This window comes from Tetrao urogallus (genome assembly GCF_951394365.1).
Source record: "Tetrao urogallus genome assembly, chromosome: 9".
NCBI classification, from domain to species: domain Eukaryota; kingdom Metazoa; phylum Chordata; class Aves; order Galliformes; family Phasianidae; genus Tetrao; species Tetrao urogallus.
In genome coordinates this window covers 23,177,727-23,200,046 of record NC_136822.1, presented here as the reverse complement: position 1 = coordinate 23,200,046, position 22,320 = coordinate 23,177,727, and the positions used below count along the sequence as shown (strand labels likewise).

Here is a 22,320-nt window from a genome sequence, read left to right as displayed (position 1 = left end):
TCAGCAGGGAAGCAAGTATCATTGCTGGTGCAGGAAAGGCTTACAGGCCCTTGTTTTGCATTTTTAATATTTTTGTGGGTAAGCCATATTTGTATGGCAAGGCATAATACCAAAATGATGGCTTTATTTCCTCTTACTGCTGCTTCTTGCTTTTTTTTTTTCTTTTCCTCTTTGACTAATGATAATCAGCACTTTAAAAGAACTGTTTCTGTTTGCAAACTCGCTCCTGCTTTCAGAGAGATAAGTTGTTCCTTTCGCTGCCAGTTTTGCTGAAAATTTATTAACAAAGCAGAATTAACTTCTTTTTAATGCTATGAGTTGCTGATAAGCATATGAGAATACTTTAAAGAGTATTTGTTTTTTAAAGGTCTCAAAAATGCTCATGCTTCAGAGGACACTGAACCACCTGAATTCTGGGTTACCATCCTGCTCACGCAGTGCGTCACCCACTCGTGTGTTTCCCTGGAATTAATACAATTTGCTGTTGGTTGATGCCTACTGAAATTAGCTTTGCAGAGTAAATGGTTTTTAGTAGAATTACTTCAGGCACTTAAGAAATTTTGATGGCTTATGTTTGTGTTAGAAGAATTGAATATTAGAATTAAGCATGTCTAAGGGTAATTAGCAACACGTGAGTGTTCGTTTCTTTGTACCACTTACGTTGCCACTTGTTCCCTGAAGCTTTTTGAAGTGCTATTATTGTAACTTTTGATTTGCACAGGCAGTCCTGTCGAGGTGCTCTTGGTAAATGGGATTCTTTTCTCTCTCTAAAGTAATATAAATTAAAAATTATCTCTCAAAAGTGAAGACAGAATATCTTCTTGCTCCTTTAGAGGGTAGATTTTAGCTGACAGATAGAACTCAGTAAAATGGCAGAGGAAAGTATTGCTACAAGGCTTGATTTTTTTTTTTTTCCCCCTCCCCCCACTATTTTACAGATATTGAAATATGCTGTTGTCAATAGGAATGCTGATGTTGTCTGCCACACAGATATACACTATTGTGACTGTCCAGCTATTTGCTTTCCTGAATCTCTTACCAGTGGAGGCAGATATTTTAGCGGTAAGTGTGAGAGTATTTTTTTCCACAGGTGAAATCTGTAGAATTGAATCTTGTTCTAAATTAATCTGCTAATGAGTAAGTGCAGTAAATTTTGTAATGGGTCATTTGGAAGAGGGTTGCCTTAAGGCTTCAGTTCAATACCAAAATAAACCTTCCATTTTCAAATGATCTGTCAGGTGTGTGCTCAGATACCCCACAGTGAAAACACTGCATTCCTTTAAAGTTGTGTAAGAACTTCCAATCTGAACATGTACTCTGGCATGTTATAAATCTCTTTGCTTTAGGTTATTTGGTTTAGGTAGCAATTTGTTTTGACGGTGGATGCCATTTTGTAGGTAACTCTATCCAAATAAAGTAAATAAAATATTCTGCCCATGGCTAGTATTATTTATGTCTGTGCTGGAGCTTTGTCAGTGAAGCTTTTGTGGTGCGCCTACATATGTACGTATTTTAAATAATGAGAATAATATTTTTCGGGTTTTAAATAGTCTTTGTGTTGTTTGTGATGTAAGACTGATTAATGAACTTAACTCTCAGTGTTAAGGCTAAGGATGCTTTGTGCTACGGTGGGCACTCCTTGGCAGTGACCAATGTCATGTGTTTTGTACTTTTATGGAGGAAGCCATGCATTCGTAGGATAGAAATAATTCAGTCTATTCCACTGAAATAATTCTGTCTATGTGCTGTAATATCTGTATTCTCTGCCAGACACAGTGACATCCAAAGTATGTGTTAGTGTCATGTCAGTTAATTTAGGAGAATGGAGTGAAAATCCTTGAAGCAAGTGTTCAAATAAAAGTACATGAGATCATGGTAATGTGGGGTTCATGAATGCTCAGTTGTGTAATTTGGGTCTTGAAATTGCTACTGCTCTGTTATGTTTTGTAGGTGAAAGAATCTAAGCATCAGTGCAGATAACTGCTGTTGTGACACTGACATTCTGCAGTGAAATGTTAAACTTGATTTCTACCGCAGACTTGATCTTTCTTTCCCCCTTTCTTTCTAATTTACACACATTTCCTCTGTTCATAATAAAATTTATTTTTGTGCTTGCTACTTCCTATCTTAGAAAAAATATTTTGAAGCTTACTTTAATTTCTCTGTTTAAGCTTCAGCATGCACTATTCTAAAATAATTCAATCAAAAAAAGAAATGGGTTTATTCTGGGATATTTGGGTAATGACTGATCTATTTTGAGAATGTCTGTTAAACAGGATTTGAGGGGATGAAGCAGATACCTGTTAAAACTGTGCTGTTCGAAAAGGAGACGGTAAAATGCTCAGGAGAATTGAAGGCATACAGATAAGTTATGATTCTGAAAGACTTCTTGGGTTAATGATTGTCTGAAGGGTAAAGTTCCAGGCAAATCTTTTGGTCTGCCTAGCAAAGAAATTCTTTCTTTACTGGTTTAGGTTTGTGTTTATGCTGCTTTGTTCTCACGGGGGATAAAAATAAGTATGTTTTTATCTGCCTCTTAGCTTAAATTGAAACTTGTGATTAATTCAGGGGATAGCATGCATGACGTGAGCTCAGGAAGAGCACTTTGGAGGTAGTGAGTGAATGGTGAGGACAGCTCACTGGCACAGAGCTGTGCTGCCTAATTTCAGGATGGAAGATCAGGGGGAGAGGTTGTAGAAGTGGATTGATTACACAAAACAAGTGCCTGTCCTTTGAGCTAAGCTCCATTGCTACCTTTTCCCCTTCCACTTTAGTAAAGTCTGTGGAAAGGGAGCTTCTTTGAAATCTTTTCCTTTTGAAAGAATTAAGGTAGATCATGATAGTGGTTTTTTTTTTTTTTAATTTTAATTAGAGTTCCCATGTCTAAATCTTAGTGAAATACCTTCTCCCGAGGTAATCGTGATTCTTTCTTGACTATCATGTGTAACAGTTTTATGATATAATAAGCAGTTACTGTAGAATTCACAGCTTTTCCAGGAAACTAATTTTGTTCATTTATTTATTTTGCTTATATTGAGAAGAGATTTCAGCTTATGTATGTTCTTTACTTTTTATTGTCTGGATTCTCCATTGCTAACCAACTCATACAGCTATGAAGGATGTCACGAGGAAGGAGGAAACAAAGCTTCCACTGACTGAAGGTCTTTACAGTATTCCTCTGTTTGGAAGTTGAAAGCTCATTGTTTGCGTAGAAGAAAACTGTAGAGCTGTTGAGATTTCTGTTTTGCAAACATGGTGATATTTGAGTTGTAGACGGAGATTTAATGCCCAGGTTTATTACTTACTAAATAATTCCTTGTTTTGACAACTGGATGAGAAAAGAATGAAGTTGCTGTGTGAGTGAAAGTCCAGTGGAAAAGTAACTTTATGGCTTCATTGATGTGCTTTCAGAAGGTCCTATCTCTGATAAATATTTTCATCTTTAAAAAAAAAAAATTTGTTTATGAACAAGAGTAAGTACAAATAGAATCATGGAACGGCTTGGGTTGGAAGGGACCCCAAGGATCAAGTTCCGACCCCTCTGTCACAGGCAGGGCCACCATCCTCTAGACCTAATGCTAGACCAGGCTGCCCAGGGCTCCATCCTGTTGCAAACCTGAATTTTCTTTAAAATTTATTTCTTGTAGTATAACTTCGAAAATGGAACCCAGACCTTTGATGATCTGCCTGCCAGATTTGGCTACAGACTGCCAGCAGAAGGCCTGAAGGTATTCTATAAACAAATAAAACCACAAATCATGTCCTGTTCTGCATGTCTACTGTAGTTGACACATTTCAAATGTAAGGTGTGTAGATGAATGAAATTCACAGTAAGTAGATCTTGCTGAAGATGAAGTGGAAGGGGACTGTTTATGAGGGAGGGAGAACGAATGTCTTTTCATCACTGCCTATGAAAGCTACAAGTTCTGCTTTTTCTGGATGGCTGTGGTAGTAGACATCCATCCATTCTAATGGCAGGAGTAAGTAACTGATGTGGGAAAAAAAACCCCTCACTTTTATCTGAATAAAATAAAATAGAGGAGGTAGTAAGTAAGTTATCCTCTGAGGATTATTGAGGAAGTTTATGGTTGAGATTTTGTAGCTGAAGCTTTTTCAATTCCAGGAAAATGCTTATGCTGCATGTTTTCTGCTTGCCTGATAAAAGTATCTTTGCAGTGATGTGAACCATTTACCTTCTGTAGGATCACATTCTGACAGTCAGCATTGGTAAGGCTGTTCATTTCAGATAAACTTTCCTTTTGGTTGTTCTGTACTTGCAGTTATCATCTTGAAAGGCAGTTTAGCATAGCCATCCAAACAGTTTAATTCTTACACAAAGTTTACCCTTCATTATTTTGATTAATTATTACAGAAGTGGCTGCAGAGGGTCAGGCTCAATGCAGGACCTTGTTTGGCTGTTGCTTTTAACAGTGTATGAGTAAATATTTCTGATTGAGATGTATTTGCATTTATTTTGTGTGGGAGTTCTAAGCCATAAACATTTGCGCACGCAATCTTCCCAGTTCCAGTGAAGGGGAATTGCTATAATTTGTGTGCTTGTGGAGATGGTGAATAGCAGATGAGGGCAGAGAACTGCTTTCCGTTTCCTTCTGTCTGTGACATGGAAGGCCTTAAAATTTGGCTGTGAGACATCGTTGGTGTTGCGATGCTTGTGAGTTAAAAAATAGACAAGGATGAAGCTGATGTGGTCATACAAGCCTGGACTCCTTTTTGACTGCATGGTGTCCTATCACAGTGAAGAATAAACTAATGTAAGAATTTGTCTAACAGTAGGAATTTGTTTGCAAATGAAGCTTCAGCAAGACTTTCTTTTCATGTCTAGCAAGATTTGTTATGGGGAGAAACGTAGGTAAAGCTGGTATTGTTTACTGACTGAACTGAGAAGCACAGCGATTAAGTGATTGCCCTAGGAGTGAACCAATGTAATACATCAGAAATAGCTGTAAGGAGCTTGGGCTCTAACCTTTTTAACTATTAGACCTTAACTAAGACAGACGTGGTCACCTGTGTAGAAGTAAAAATGAGTTCAAGTGCAACACATTCCTATGCATTTTGACTATCATTGCAGACTAAATTAAACTATCTTGCATGGGCCTTGGGCTGTGATGACACCCATGGATAATTCCCTTGCAGAATTGACCTGTGACAGTTTGAGTTTGTGTCTGCATCCTCAGATTTTTTTTTTGGAAGTTTGGTCCACAGCTTTCTACAGATGCATATCTGAGATATAACTGTGCTTGAGACTGGACTGCCCTTTTTTTTCCTCTCAAATAGAAGGTGATGAGTGAGCTTTATTCAAAGGGGAGTTCCACACATGTGGCACTTAAAGTGTAATTGATATGGGGAGTAATGGTTTGCATGACCAGATTTGATCAGACTTTCTGTGTACAGGTAACATTAACATTTTCATGCAGTGCTCATTTTGTTATCATGGATTTTTCTCTCTATACACAACCAGTGTTAATTCTTCTACATTTCAGTTTTATAATTCAGAGTATGTCTTAGGACAGTAGTTCCACAATGTTGATGTAGTGCATACGGTCCTTTTTGTACAGGGTTGTACTGCAAACTCCAAGTTATGAACTTCAGCTGAAATAAGTGGAAAAACTTTTCTTAACTTTCAGATTTTCCAGATTTCAATATTTTTTATTATAGGTAGAAAGATTCTGATAAATAAAAATTAATAGAGATGTAGCAGAAATTTCACAGTGGTAGAACTAAGCTGATAGTAAGAATTTGCTTGGCTATTATTTGAAAATACTGTTTTCTTTCCTTATATTTGTCTGAGAACTGTTTAGTTCAGCTAAAGAGACACAAAGCTGACATTATTCCATTACTGTTTTTCAGGGATTCCTAATAAATTCAAAACCAGAGAATGCATGTGAGCCTATAGCCCCCCCTCCACTGAGGGACAACTCGTCCACTGCTTTTATTGTGTTAATTCGAAGGCTTGAGTGCAACTTCGATATCAAGGTAATATACATATGTATGTTTTGTATTTATTTTTCTAAGAATTTGGTGTTGCTTAGAAAAATAAGTATAGTTAATAGGGTCGATACTGGTGTGAAAGGGAGGGAGAATTTTATTCTTGTGCAAACAAAAGATCTAAGGCAAATAAAGCCTTATGTTATGATTTAGCTTAAGATTACTTGTTTATGAGCCAGCATGTGTGGCAAATAAAGGTGACTGGTGCTGCAGTTTTGTCATATAAAGCATCCATTAGCAGTATTTACTTTTCTTGAAGGGAAATCATAGAATCACAGAGTGGTTGGGTTGGAAGGGACCTGACAGTCTGTCCTGGCCCCACCTCTTCCATGGCCTGGCAGCCCCCCACCAGCTTCGGCTGCCCAGTGCCCCATCCAGCCTGAGCACCTCCAGGGATGAGGCACTCACAGCGTCCCTGGGCTGCAGTGCCAGGGTCTCACTGCCCTCTCAATGAAAAATTTCCTCCTGACATCTGACCTGAATCTTGTCTCTTAATTTAAAACCGTTCTACCTCGTTCTATCGGTCAGTGTAAAAAGGTGGTTTTCCTTCTTTGCTGCCTTTTCTTGTGCCAGTAGCCAGGGGTCACAGGGGAGGTTAGAAAACTGATGTGACCTAAAATCTGTAAGCAGTTTTAATGTTTTGTTCTTGTTTTTATAGCTGGACCTTCTTGCAGCTCTCAGTGAACAATGATAGGGTCACAGTTGATGGGAGTAGGAAACAGTGCCAGGCAAAAACAGGCACTTGTTCATGAGTGGTAGGATGGGAATTATTTTAGTAGGTAGAACAGCTTGATATTGTAAAATATTTATAATATTAAGAAGGGGAGTATTCTGTATGTTATTTTAAAGATACAAAATTAGAATGATTTGTGTTTGGCTAGAGTATAACGTTTTCTTGAAAATTAATCTAATATGTATGGGGCAAAAAACTATGCATTAAGAAAGGCAGGATGGTTCAGTTTGGTTTTGACTTTCATGAATGAAAAGGAGATCCAAACATACTCACTGCTATGTAATATATTTAGTTATGTGACAACTGTGTTTAAAGTTCTCCCCAGATGGTAGGTTCCACAGTAGGTACAGTTTCAGTGCTCATGTTATCTAGCTTACATCAAGCTCTGGAATAGCGTGTATTCTATACTTCTAATCTTGTCACAGTACATCTGCATGGCTTACTGGCAAAAGGTAGTGCTAATGATTATGTGCCTTTTACACGTTGTCTTTGCCGTGCCCCTAAATTGATGAGACGATATTAATGCTGAAGGTGTTAATGGAACAGGTCAGAAACTTTGTAGCGAAGTACACTTTTAATCAGAAAAGCAAGTGCTTGTTAGTTAGAAACAACTTCCTTAATTGATTTCAAGACAGCATTTTGACTCTACCCTCAGCTTTTTCTCTCTGATGTTAAACAAAGGAGAATCACATCTTATTGCGCAGAATTTTGAGAGATTCTGTTGTTGATGTCGTTGCAGTATTGCATTATATAATTTCAAACGTATTACAGCATTTAGCTCTGATATTTGTGGCAGGAAGTAGTGCACGTGCTGAGATGTGAGCTACATCACATGCCAGCTCTTAGATTGGCATGATGTGGATTTTAATAAAAACGTGAGTTTATTTTCAAGCTCCATTACTCTTTATTTATTTAAAGCTACAAATAAAGAGGCATAACTGTTCCTTTGGTTTTTGTTGTGTATGAATTTTTACTGGGTCGAAAACGATCTCCCAATCCTCTCTTCACATCTAGTGATTTCTTACAGGAGAAGTCATGTGTCAGTAGGATAGCAGTAGTCTGGAAGCAAGTGGAAGCAATTTAAAGCCTTTGGGAGTTTGTCTCCTCAGCTGAATACCTGATATTTATGGCTGTTTGTGTTGGGGATCGGAACTGGAATGAGCTCGTTGGTAGGGTTGTACTGAGCTTTGAACTCCAGCAGTTATTTTCTCTAAAAATTTTCCCAAGCCTGCGCTTACTGTCTGGACTGAGGATCTTGAAATGTGCTGTTGACTTCTTATAGGGATCACTGCATGTTTTCTACATATGTAGAAAAGATTTAGCAGTGTAAGCTGGAAGTTGTGCTGCATACTTTCTTAGAGTGGTCTTGGTTTTTATGTCATTTAAGTAAATGATATCTCAGTATATTAAAACTATTCCTCTTTAGGCACAAAGGCCAGCAAATACATTGTGAAACGTTGCATCATAGTACTGGGCAAAATCCAACCACTGTTTATGTTTACACCTAAAGCTGATACATATATATCAGTTTATATAAGTATGTATTTATATGTATAAAAATAGTGTAATTCCTCAAGGTGTCTGCATTTGCTGGTAATATTACTATGCAGATGGCACTCTGAAGAATGTAATTGTTGGGTAGAGTTGATTGCTGTTTTCTTGTAGTGGAAAGTTACCATGCAATAAAAAACCATTTCCTGAATCTGTATCATCATATTAATATGTATTCTAAAAATGAGTTAATTCTTGAGTTCTAGTGCACAATTAGTGTTTGTTTCTTTGGGGCTCTGTGTAACGAGGATGATTTTATTTTCAAGGTGATACTTGTTTTATAAGGGAAAACAAAATTCTGTTAACGTTTATAGCTTCCTGCAAATATACCTGGTGTATTCTGAAGTACAGTTCTTACTAACAAATACGTTGTATGGCCTACAGGTTTTAAACGCGCAGAGAGCTGGATACAAGGCAGCTATAGTTCACAATGTTGATTCTGATGACCTCATAAGCATGGGATCCAACGACAGTAAGTACAGGTATCACTTCTTCTCTCCTGTTTGAAAATCATTTCACCTACCAGAGTGTACAGTATTACATGAGTTTTACTGTTCAAAGTATTACGATGAACTGTGACTTAAAAAGCAATAACAACAAATGAGCCCCAACAAATAGTCAAAAACATACATTAAAAGTAACAACCACCAAAACAAAAAATGTTCCTGCATTGAATGCTTTAAAATAAGAACTGTCCGGGTAAGAACATACGTGTTCTTATGTGTTATTTGTGATGTTAAGTTTGTATGTTCTCTTGACTGTGTCTTTTGTTTTCCTTTAATTTATAGTTCAACTGTTCTGAGTTAAATGGTTTGATTTATGAGATAGGTTTATGTGATTGATGTGGATAATAGCAAAAGCAGCAAACCCAAAAAAAGCCCTGTACTCCTGGAAAGAACTCCTATTTCAAAATATGACTATTTACTTGTTTCATTTTGCTCTTGTACCACTGCATGTATTTTTCTATTCCTTGAGCAAATGGATTCTTATTTTATATGAAATACATATTGCACGTATGTATTTTTCAATTTTTCGGTTTTATCATACAATCATAGAATTGGTTGGAAGGGATGTTTCAAGATCATTAGTTCCAGCCCTTCACTATAGGCAGGGACACATCCCACTAGCAGGGCCTTCAGGAGGATCCTCTCCGTGATCTTTCCAGGCACAGAGGTGAGACTGACTGGCCTGTAGTTCCGTGGATCTTTTTTTTTTTTTTCTTCTTGAAAATGGGCGTTATGTTTCTCCTTTTCTAATCATTAAGAACCTCACCAGACTACCATGATCTTTCAAATATAATTGGTAGTAGCTTGGCAGCTGCGTCTGCCAGGTCCCTCAGAACCTATGGATGGATTTCATTGGGTCTCATGGACTTGTGCACCTTCAGGTTATGTAAATGATCTCAAACCTGATCTTCGCTTAAAGCTGGCAGATCTTCCTTCTCTAAGTTCTTACCTTTGCTTTCTGCAGCTTGGGTGGTGTGGCAAGAGCCCTTGCTGGTGAAGACTGAAGCAAAGAAGTCATAGAACGCCTCAGCTTTCTCTGCATCCCTTGCGACCAGGTTTCCGGTTTCCTTCCAGAGAGGGCCCACGTCTTCCCTAGCCTTCCATTTATCACTGATGCACCTGCAGAATTTCTTCTTGTTCCCCTTTATGCGCCTGGCTAGATTTAATTCTATGTGTGTTTTAGCTTTCCAAACCTGATCCCTGCCTGCAGACAGCTTCTTTGTAATCCTCCCAGATAACCTATTCCCTATAGACTTTCTTTTTGTGTGTCAGTAAGTCCAAGAGCTCTTTGTTGATCTATGGAGGCCTCTTGACATTCTTGCCTGCCTTTCTTTTTCTCAGGATGCACTGATTCTGGACATGGAGGAGATTGTCCTTAAATACTGACCAACTTTCTTGGGCCCCTCTTCCCTCCAGGGCTTTGTTATGTGTCACCCTGCCAAGCTGTTCCCTGAAGAGTTCAAAGTCCGCTCTCATGAAGTCCAGAATAACAAGCTTGCCGTGCTTCTTTGATGCCCAAAGGATCTTGATCTTCCCCATTTTGCAACCAAGGCTGCCCTTTAGCTTCACGTTACTCAACATCCCCTCCTCATTGTGAAGACAGAGTTCAGCATAGCAACTTTTCATATAGGTTTCTGTACCACTTGGAAGAGGAAATTATCAACGTGTTCCAGGAACCCCTAAAATTTCTGGTGCCCTGCTGTGTTGTCCCTTCAACAGATACTGGGGTGACTGAAATCCCCAAGGAAGACTGTTTTGTGAACATGAAGCTGCTCCTATCCGTCTACAGAGGGCCTCATCCACTCGGTCTTCCTGGTCGGGTGGCCTGTAACAGACTCCCACCACAACATTTCCTTCCTCTGCTTTCCCTTTAGCCCTAAGCCATAAGCTCCTCATCTATCCCTAGGTGGAACTCCATGGACTCCAGCTGATTGATGTAGTGGGCAACACCTCCTCCCCTTTTTCCCCTGCCTGTTTTTCCTAAGCAGTTCATACCTGTCCATTCCTACGTTCCAGTCATGAGAGCCATCCCCCCACACATCAATGATGCCAATGACATCAAAGCCTTGTAAGCACATGCACGCCTGCGACTCTTCTTGCTTGTTTCCCATCCTCCATGCGTTGATGTACAGACATTTGAGATGGTTTCCCATTGAGGCTGATTTACCAATTGGAGTTCCCTTATCCTGCATCTTTGGTGCTGTCTTACTGGCCTGTGATCCAACTCCAGGCCCAGGGCATCCATCGCTGTCATCAGCCTCAACGTGGGATGATTTGAGGAGCCCTGCCCTGACAATTGTAGTTTAAAGCCCTCCTGATTAAATTGGAAAGCTTGTGCTGTTACTAGCTGTTCTGACTTAACCTTTCTTGGAGTGGTTCTCCTCAGAACATTGTTGTACTCTGTAGTCAAAATGATGTTTTGGTTTTATGGTATGTGTTTTTTGTCTGACCCACTGTTCTGATTTTCTCTAAGGAGTTTATTTTGTCCGATTTTTGAAGGCTATCAAATGTGTAGCAAGAATGTAAATGGGAAGAATCAAAACTCTTTCAAAGTAGAAACACCACTGGGCAAACTAGGAAATTAGCAGTCAGCAAACTAAGTGGAAGTAGTCCAGAGTAGTCCAGAAAGCTATGTGAATGTGGTTTTAATGAGTTCTCAACCCATGTGAAACTTATTTTCGGGTCTCACTCTGAAGTCAACTGTAGAACAAGATACACCAAATAGGCACTTGAGCAGTGTGGAGAGACATAGAGCGATGTGTGCTTTTGCTTGTGGAACCTGAATACTTTGATGTTGACTTAGAGGTGCAGATAAGCATAAATTGAAGCCAAGGAAATAAATTTTCTAGAATAGGGACTTGACCTTTTGATAATTTTTCATTTGAGTTTCATCCTCTAAGTTTACTATTAATCTTCATTAGTAACTGGAAAAGGAAAAGACGCTTCCATTTGGTTTCTTGAAGCTGAAGTAAAGATGTGAAATTTGTTCTGCTTTTTGACCTTTCCAATGTGTGTGTTAATGGTTAGGGTGAAAAGAATGAAAGAAAGTGACTAAAATGTACATACCAGATCGTAAAGTATAAGTTGCCTGAAATTTTGGATGATATGTAACATGACTCAGTAAGCACTAATGCTCTAGTTAAACATACTCCGATGCCTGTTCTTGTCGGAATACTTTTTTTATGCTCCCTTTAAATGCAATTAATAATCTTGATTTATATACCTGCAGTAATGCCTGTAAATTATTCAGTAGGAAAAATATGCTTATATGACATAAAAATTTAGCATACATGTGCATCAGTCTGTGTTATTACGTTAAAATGTATCCTCATGTTGTGAGAATGTCATAGTGTTTGAGTCTTAACATCTTAAGAGTGCCCACAGTGTCTACAATAGTGGTTTTATTATTCTCCTTTTTATACAGTTGAAATTTTAAAGAAGATAGACATTCCTTCTGTCTTCATTGGGGAAGCATCAGCCAATTCTCTTAAAGAAGAATTTACGTATGAAAAGGGGTAAGTTATCCCGTGGCTCGATTTGCTATTGATTGCACTGAATCATGTGCTAATCCTGGTGGTTGTTGTTTTTTCATTGTATTTATTCTTTAATTCACAGTTTATTATTTTCTAACATTTCTAGAAACTGTTATCTTTCTCTCTACAGTGGCCACGTTGTGTTGATCCCAGAGTTCAGTCTTCCTTTGGAGTACTACTTAATCCCTTTTCTAATAATAGTAGGGATCTGCCTTATTCTCATTGTCATATTTATGGTAAGTTGCTCTATTTAGTAACATCCTTTCTTACAAACAGATTGTCACAGAATTGTCACTTATTGAAGTTAAATTAAGTGACACAGTAAAGGAACAGTGAAAGCTGTGTGTGCTGTATATAACTGTACTGCTGTTACCTATAATTCTTTATTATTGTTAGTATGATAAACAGAGACTTTTGGGAAAGGAAAGTCAGGAGACATCAGGAGGTTCTACCTACTGTGCAACAGCTTACAAAGAACTGTCCTCACTGATACTCTTATCACTGCATAAGCTTTTCCCTTTTCACTCCACAAAGAACAGTGTGCATTCTCATACACTGAGAACATGTCCCACTTCACCAGCCTGGTGTTGCTTAATTAATATTAGTCTCACTGATCCACAACACAGGTCTCGCACTGGTTTTTCACACAGGTACAGTAATAGCCAGCAAGCTCAGAGCCTATTACAGTATATAGTATATATCTTACAATATATATGCTACCTACAGAGGTTCTCAATTGGGCATGCTGCCAGCAGGAGCAGGGAGGTGATCATCCCCCTGTACTTGACAGTGGAGTACCTTGAGTACCATGTTCAGCATTAAGTCCCTCGCTATAAGAAAGACACTGAGGCCTTCAGTGTGTCCAGAGAAGAGCAGTGAAGCTGTGAGGGGTCTGGAGCACGAGTCTTGAGAGGAGCAGCTGAGGGAACTGGGATTGTTTCGTCTGGAGAAGAGGAAGCTCAAGGGAGACCTTACAGCTCTCTGCTGCTCCCTGAAAGGAGGTTGTGGTATTGTGGGGGTTGGCCTCATCTCCCACGTAACAGGCAGTAGGATGAGAGCGAATGGCTTCAAGTTGTGCCTAGGAGGTTCAGGTTAGGTATTAGGAAAAAAATTTCTTCTCTGAAGGAGTGGTCAAGTGCTGGATCGGGCTGCACAGGAGGTGGTGGAGTCACCGTCCCTGGAAGTGTTCAATAAACATTTAGGTGTGGTACTGAGGGACACAGTTTAGTGGGGAAATATTGGTGATCGGTGGATGGTTGGACTGAGTGACCTTGGAGGTCCTTTCCAACCTTTGTGATTCTGTGGTTCTATAATCTCTGACCAAATTGCGAGATTTTTTTTCTTTTGATAAAAAATAATGCATCAATTGCTCCGTGAAATTTTCTTGAAATGTCTTTCTGTGTTAGTGTTGTTTATGCTATCAGTTGTGTATTTAGTTGAAATTCATGAGCACATTTGGAGTTAAAATCGTGGCAGCTCTCAAAAAACCATGGAGAAGTGATCAATTAGAGAAAATATAAAATCCACCAGTGTTTTCACTGCCCTTCTGACCTCAACCATTCCTCATTATCCCAAAAAGATTGATCTTTAGAACTGCAGGTGCTCCACTCACCACAAAAATAGCAGTTTGCCACAGCAGATGTGTATGGTAACTGCTGAGTCCCCACCTGAACCACTGATGGAGCACCTGGGGAAAGGACTTGGTGAGCCCTGGGAGCTCAGGTGAAGGCAGTTCAGTGGTGTGAGTGGAAGGGCTGCAGCCTGGCTGCACGGCTCTTAGACCCCATTTAAGGGCTGACTGCCACTGGGGAAGGAGCTCTCTCTGGAGATCCCTCCTTTGTGGAGTTTTACACTGTGAGCCTAGATCTTTGGAGGTGGGTAAGCAGTCCTTTTCTCCTTCTAGCACCTTTCTGTTGCATTAGTCCCTTTGTCAGAACATCTCATACATTACTGTTCCGTTGTGTTGATCTTTCTGACTGTAACAAGATGCAATATTAAACATGTGACGTGGATGAGATAAATTTCTAAAGTGTTTGCATTCAGGGCATAAATAATTTCTTTGAGCAGAAGCCATAGATACAGATTCTCTTAAATTTAGCTTTTAAGAACTTAAGAGCTGGACTTCTTTTTTTCTTTCTCTAAATGAAAACAATTACATTTCCGTAATATTAATGTTCACGCTGTGCTGCTGTCAGCCATGGTTTAGCCACTTGTCAGTGTGTTTGCCTTGGTTAAGGACACTTTTTTTTTGGTCATATTTGAAAAACGAAGTCATGTAACTTGTCAGGATTAGAAACTGAATGGAAATGATATTAAGGACTACTAAGAAAATGGAAACAATCTTCAGTATGGCTGAAGACAGAGAGAGTCTATGGCTTGAAGTAAATCTCTATCCTGTTCCCCAGGCTACAGTGTAAAACCAGGACTGATGAACGAGGGAATAATCCTCTAAGGAACTCATCATAATTTAAAACTGCTGTTAGCAAAACTAGTCAAGCTTAATAAATTTTATTTAGCCCTGAATTGTGCCTCTATGCCACTATACCTCAGTAGGAGGTTGCAGTAATAGCCACTATTTTATGGAGAGAATATTATTCTTATTTCTTCTCTTCCAAAGAAACTTCTGTATATTCCCTTTCGAGTGCTGTGGTAATCAAAGATGTCCTTTAGGCTTTGTTTGTCTTCATCCTTGAGATGAGAGAAAAGGTGACTCAGCTTGAGTGTCAGTTCCTTTTTTGACAAAGGCTCTCAAGTCAAAACCTTTACTGTTCTTTTGTTCTAACTTACCATTCACACTGTCTTCCTTGTGTCTCATGTTTCCAGATCACAAAATTTGTGCAAGACAGACACAGGGCAAGAAGGAATCGGTTGAGGAAGGATCAGCTGAAGAAACTTCCCATACACAAATTTAAGAAAGGCAAGTGGATTGTTTTTTTGTCTAATTAGAACGTACTGTTTTAATACAAAATATCCCTAATTGGGGGATTTTGATAATTTTGAGTATGTGAGAAATGGTAATGGAGTTTGGGTGAAAGCACACACGAAAAGGCATCTTGACCTTGCTCTCACTGGAACAGAGTTCTAACATTTCCTCAGCAGAAGCAGAGTGGACACCACGTGTGTGCTGTGGGTGAAAATATTTCACAAAGTCTGTGCAGAAATTCCTCAAATCTTCCTTGCTGCTCTCATTAACAGTGACAACAGCAGTCAGTCACTGTGGTAGATCGCACCTGTAATCTATCTGGAATTGGATAAAAACTAATGGTATGTAAGATGCCTGATGCTACAGACACTGTAAAAGCAAAGCTGCCTCGTGGGTTTAAATTAACTGCTTTTCCAAAGGAGCGTTCCTTTCATTCACTTGCAGTACCTCTGCGAGGGCAAGAGTGTTCAAACTGAGTGCCAAAGTGTTTGTTATTGTGATTCTTTTTAAAAATCATTTGTATTCAAGATAGAACAATGAGATAAGAAATAAATCTGTAGCAAGTTTATTTTATTAATTAAATTTCAAAAATGTCCTGAGTCATTCTCTGTAGCAGTCTGTTGGCTTTTAAAAGTAGAAAAAAATTATATTGTTTTTAAATCTTACCATCCAGTTGCTTTCATGAACGATCTATTGCAACCTATGAGAAGAAAAGCTGGAAAGAGTACTTAATTGATTTCTATGTAACACATGTCAACAGGGATTTGCCCACGCATCAATACCACATTAGAGGATATGCTTGGATTCAAGGGTAGAACTGCTTACTATTCTTTGCCCTTGATAAAGCCACCCTGCATTATTAATAATGCTGCTTTCAGTTTGTGCGAAGCAGGTGTTCAGTTTGAGTGGATACAGGTTTCTGTACAATGTGAGTCAGCCTCGTTTGAGGGGAGGAAAAAAAGCAAATACCAACCAAATCCCAAAAAACCCTTAAAAAAAAAGAAAGTGATAATGCTATAATGATCTGTTGCTATGGATTTAAAATTAATTCTGGAAAAGATTACCACAAGCCAGTGAATATTAATTTTGCTTCCTTTTAGTGATTTCCTCTGAAGATTAATTGTAACAAAAATACAAAAAAAAAAAAAACCTGTAGAAAAGAAAAAAACAAGAGCAAGAAATCCATCAGCATGTGGCTTCAAGAAAGTCATTTAATGTGTTTGTCATTTAGTATGTGCATGTGTGCAGTGTAATAACTATCTCAGGATTATACGACTAAGTAGCAAGTGCATGAAAATAACTTACTTGGCATTTTCCTTATTCTTCCTCTTTCTTTTTGCTGAATCTTTCACAGTATAAATTGTTCAGAGCTCAGTTGGTTGTAAAGCAAACCTGGCTTATCCAGGTAATGATTGCTTTCAGTGATTTACACAGAACAGAAAGCTTTTAGACTTAATTCAAGAGTTTCTGCACCTGGCCTATGATAGTATGAGCAGTTTTGCACAGAGTGGTGTCAGCACAGTTTGCGTAATACTGTGGGCAGTTTCATGCACCATGATATCGGGAGGACACAAAACTAGTAGAGTCCAAGGGAGGGCTGCAAAAGTGGGAAGGGTCTGAAGAGCAAGGCGTATGAGGACTGGACTGGCCCTTGAGTTTGTTCAGCCCAGCGAGGATGACACTGGTGGCTTCATGGTGGCCTGCAGCTCCCTCCTGTTCCTCAGCTGGGGGCAGCGGGCGTGGATGGGCTCCTCGCGGCAGCAGTTACAGCCCTGAGCTGCTGGAGCTCAAGGAGCGTTTGCACACTATTCTCAGATGTAGATATTTTGGTGCTGTGTGGAGTCGAGCTGGGCTCTGTGGTCCACAAGGGTCCCTTACAGCTTAGGATGTACTGTGATTGTGTGTTAATATTGATGGAAATGGTTAAGTTGGGTACTAAATCAGCATAAAAAAGTGTTTAGAAAGTATTGGTAGCACTGTTATTCTCTCAAACAATCATTATTCATCTACTGTAAATTATTTAGCGTTAAATAATTTAGTGTTTGAAAGTTCACAGAATTGCAGGGGTTAGAAGGGACCTCAAGAGATCATCAAGCCCAACCCCCCTGCTAAAGCAGGGACCCTACAACAGGTTGCACAGGTAGGTGTCCAGATGGGTCTTAAGTATCTCCATAGAAGGAGACTCTACAGCCTCTCTGGGTAACCTTAATCACCGTTACAGTAAAGAAGTTACTTCTGGTTCACTGCTTCTATCTAGAGTAGAAGCTAAAAAAGCGTCACGTAAAATCATTAAGTGACTATTTCCTCAATTGGCTCCAAAGCACAATTACACTAATGAGCACTTGCAAGTTAAGCTGAAGTCAGGTGCTTATGAAAACTCTCCTGACTACAGTGCATGTTGTTAATTTCATGTGATACTTAAATTACCTATAGTCCATGTAACATGATCACAGATACATCTTACTCGGAAAAACATGCTTTGGCATATGGACGAATTCGTATATTCTGTGGGCAGTGGAGTACAGTAGGCACCCATTAGGTACCAGATAAATATCCTAAACATCCATACTTTGTGAGAATATATTTAGTTTGACAGTGTGCTGGAAGGAAACGGATATTTGCCAAAAAGGAAAAAGGACTGCACGGAATCAAAAAATGTTTGCATCTCTTTAGAAAGAAAGACATTTGCTCTTCCTACTGATCGGCTCTACTGAGATGAGCGCAGAACTGAACCGACTTTATGATACTGATTTTATAAACTATTGTGGCAAGTGAAGTAAGAACTGCATATGCAGTTGAGTTTTATCCTCAATACTGCCGTCACAGAAGAATCTAGGCACTTTCATTGGAAGCTAATAGATGTTATACCCTGTGGTTTCTGTAAAGCTCTTTGTATGGGATTTTGGAATTGCTATACCCACAAGACTCAGTGAAGCTGCTAAGTGTTTTAAGTCTGAAATAAGAGCTTAATTTTGGGTAGTCAGACTTGTGTGTGCATTGAGGGGGAAAATAGCCCTTTGTGTGACAAGTAATAGGTTGTAAAAATGTTTTTAAGCAAAAACATATTTGACTATCATGGCTGTTGAGCTTTCACGTACGTGTCTTTGTATGTAGATTGATACATGCAGAAATTGGGGAAATAATGTCAATAGTAGTATCTGAATGGATTTTAAAAATCTGTTCCAGAGTAATTACCGTTCTGTAGTATCCTAAACTGATATTTTTTTCCTGCAAATGGGATTATAACTGGTCTAATTACTGTTCATTACTGACCCATTTGCCTGATTGCACAGTACAGTGTAGGCTTAATAAAGAAAACTGCCGAAGTCTTGGCAGATTGCGTTCTGGTGCTCATCAGCACACGGCTGTGGTCTGTATGTGATGGGTAACTGTACTTCTGAAAACACTGTATTTATGTATCAAGTAAGAGAGACTTTTGTTTCATTTGCAGTTTATTTAAGCATGATACTTAGGTCGCTCCAGAAGTAATGCTTCCTATTTATTTCCATGGAAACTGCAACAGACACAAAGAACACAATAATGCTTTTTGATAGAGCAAATTCTCAGCTACAAAATGCAACTTGTCAATATAGTCAGCACCATTGGCAGTGCAAATTCAGCAGTGATTAACAAGAACCTGTATGCCTGCTTGTGAAAGTCTGCAGCAGCAGAGGTGACTGCTGTTGCTGTCAGTGTAGTCATGGGGGTGGAACTTGGGTGTTAATTTGGAAAGTAGTGATGGAGGCACACAGAGAAAGCGTACAGGCCTCAGAGTGCTGAGGAGCTCACTGCTGCGTAGGCTTTGCCTTCCTACCCTAAGCCAGGATCAGGTAATGGTGCTAATTAATTTCTTTAATAACCTAGAGAAATTCAGCAGATGGACTTCAGCTGATGAGCTTGGCAGGTGCAGGTGAAGCCATTGGGCTCAGAGCCTGTTCAAACCTACTGTGCAGTGGAAGAAGCCTTGTGAAGGTGGGATGAGATAGGCCTGGCTGGGTACAAGGCCTCGATGAGAGCAAGGGAAATGTCTTTGTTGCAGTTAGCCAAAATGCTGTCATTTCTGGCCTCTGTGCTTGAGAACTTGAGCGTGTGCCTTGTTGAGAAAACAGTTGCTTCACCAAGGTCACTTTTTTCTGAACGTGCGTTGTTGCACAGTAGCTGTAGGGGCTGGAGGGGACCTCTGGGATCATGGAGTCCAACCCTGCTGCTGAAGCAGGTGCTCTGCAGCAGGTTGCATTTCCCAGTGAACAAATCTCTGGGGCGTGCCCCAGGATCTCGGGCAGTATCTGGGCTGTCCATCGTTTCAGCAGAGCGGGTCATAAATTATTGGTGCTTCCCTTTGCTACAAAGCGTGTACCAGGTAACGTGGATGCAGGCATGCCAGCACCACATGCGGAGCGGATGACTGCACTTACGACAGCATGTGCAAACATGCATTAGATCACCTGATCCTGGAACTAGCCTGTCCCTCAACCAAAGGTGTATTAGTCAAGTGATAAGAAAGCTTGCAGCTCTGTTTGTTGGCACGTGCTTCTGGTTGTGTGACAGGGAGGACTCAACAGGACGATGAGCTGAGCCAACCTAACTTCTTTCTGGCACCCTGTGATTTGGGCGTCTCCGTGTGGGCCATTGTCAGGGGAGTGCAGCCCTGGCACACTGCTGCAGTTCTGGACTGTGTTAGAAATCATCTGTCTCAAGTGCTTATGGTGTAGTAACAGCATATCCATACACACAGGTGGAATAAGTTATGCTGAAGTGTCTCTTGTACCACGGTACCTCCACCAAGTAACAGTGAAGTTGTGGGGTTTCATTTCAAAGCTAAGGAGAGTGATATTAACATGAGCACTGGTGAGTCTACATCTGGAAGGCTGTGTTGAGCAAATGGCCTTGAAGGTGAAGAAGGAACTGGAGCATCTCTCCTGTAAGAAAGGCTGAGACTGGGACTGCTCAGCCTGCAGAGTAGCTCACGAGAATATCTCCAGTGTGAATACATGAAGGGAGGGTGCAGAAAGACAGAAACAGCTCTTTTCAGTGGTGCCCAGTTCTGGACAAGTATTATGTCTAAATACTGAATTTGAATATTCAAGGACACGCATGTTTGGAAGAGAATGTTGATGCTGAGACTTGGTATCTAACTGCAAACAAAGCTGTAAACTTATGTGTGAAAGAGGCATTAACTGCTGCTGTAAATGGAAACTTCAGAGGGCCAGCATCTTCCAGGAAAATTGAAAGGATTTGGACTGATGAAAGACCATATTGTAAAATCCTTTAAAGGGGGAAAAAATGCTAAAAGTTGTTTACAGTTTGGTCATATCATATGCCACAGCACCACATAATGTCAGTACTGACAACAGCATATCTAGTCGCACAGTGATGTAAATTCTCTCATATAACTAAACTGCTTTTATTTATTTTGCTTTATTTTTTCTTTGTTATTTTTCATAAAAATGTTCTGAATAAGTTATTAGTTAGTACCTGTGTGGTAACATGAATCCTAAATTTAAATAATTTCATCTTTCTTTTAATAAGAATGATTCTCTGTTGCAGAGAGAGCACTTCTCCCAGTTGAAAACATTTCTTATTTCAATTTATATGGTGGGAAAGTCAACGAGCTGTAGCCCTAATCGGGGAATACAGATAGTAAATTAACAATGTAGCATCCAAGAACTTGCCCCTTGCAAGGACAGGAAGATTAATGAAACAGAAAGAGAACCTGTATGCGCGTGCTGGGAGTCTTACTGCAAATCTTCTGAAGTTAAAAGATTCTCATGTGCTGTAGGAGATGAATATGATGTGTGTGCCATTTGTCTGGATGAATATGAGGATGGAGACAAGCTCAGAATCCTTCCATGCTCTCATGGTAAGCAGCTGCACCTCAGGTCTGGTGTTTGCATTAAAATAGCTATCTAAAATGCCATGTCTGGAGATCTAGATTTACAATTTTATTTACTTATTTTACCTGAGCACATATGCAAACTGGGAAAAGAGCAAACTTTTTTTTGTTGATTTTAAAAGGAAAAAGGGCTAACACTACTAGTCTGCATTTTTCTCTGGATGTGTATAAGAAAAAAACGTTGAGCTTGACACTGTCCCCTAAATGTCTGTATTGAATAGGGAAGCAGATTCTGGAGTTCCTATCTACATATGTGAAAGTAGGCTTTCACTTTCTCCAGGACAATCAAACGATGTAACTTCATGAGTAGTGACAGAGAGCCTGAATGATGGGATGTAACCTGTCCTGAAGCCACATAAGGGCTCTGCCTTGGCTGCACTCAGAACTCAGTGGTGATGATTTTGTCAAATGTGGCCCATTGCAGGACTGCTGTCAGATCCATGCAGTAGAGGAAATGAGTTGTTACCTTACTGCTTAGGTCCTAGATCTTCAACTGTTAGGTGTCCTGTACACAAGAATGGGCAGTCCAACTGCCAGAGAATTGCTAAGTAAAATTCTATTTTGAGTTAAATTCTATAATATTCCTGTTTTACTTAATCTGCGAGATGTGTTTCTGTTAAATTGTCCTTCTTAATTAGATAATAATTACACGTGTTTTGTTTTCTAACAGCATATCACTGCAAGTGTGTGGACCCATGGCTGACAAAAACAAAAAAAACGTGCCCTGTTTGTAAGCAGAAAGTGGTCCCTTCTCAGGGGGACTCTGACTCTGAGACAGACAGCAGTCAAGAAGAAAACGAAGTATCTGAAAATACCCCCTTGCTTAGACCGTTAGCCTCAGTTAGCACTCAGTCATTTGGGGCTCTGTCAGAATCGCATTCCCATCAGAATATGACCGAGTCCTCCGAGTACGAGGAAGATGACAATGACAACATTGATAGCAGTGATGCAGAAAATGGAGCGAGTGAAGAAAGCGTAGTAGTTCAGCTCCAGCCCAATGATGAAAGGGATTACAGAGTGACAAATACTGTTTGAGACTACTCATGACGAAAAGTGAATGAGTAAGAGAGTTCTTGAGGCTGTACGACACAAACACTTCTGTAGGTGATATATTTTAATCCACCCGGTTCTTCAGTAGGAGCGGTTCATGTAGTCGTTCTATGGTTTAATCATTA

The 22,320-nt window shown here is 39.7% G+C and overlaps 1 protein-coding gene across 1 annotated transcript; it reads left to right on the top strand.

Moving 5' to 3' along the window:
* Positions 1–948: 948 nt before the first annotated feature.
* On the top strand, positions 949–22,180 carry RNF13 (ring finger protein 13; the record flags this gene model as incomplete). The annotated part of the gene is made up of 9 exons (XM_079539905.1): positions 949–1,062; positions 3,648–3,728; positions 5,869–5,994; positions 8,675–8,762; positions 12,221–12,311; positions 12,460–12,565; positions 15,153–15,246; positions 21,032–21,112; positions 21,816–22,180. The coding sequence occupies 9 exons, from the start codon at positions 949–951 to the stop codon at positions 22,178–22,180; spliced, it is 1,146 nt and encodes a 381-aa protein (XP_079396031.1).
* Positions 22,181–22,320: the final 140 nt, after the last annotated feature.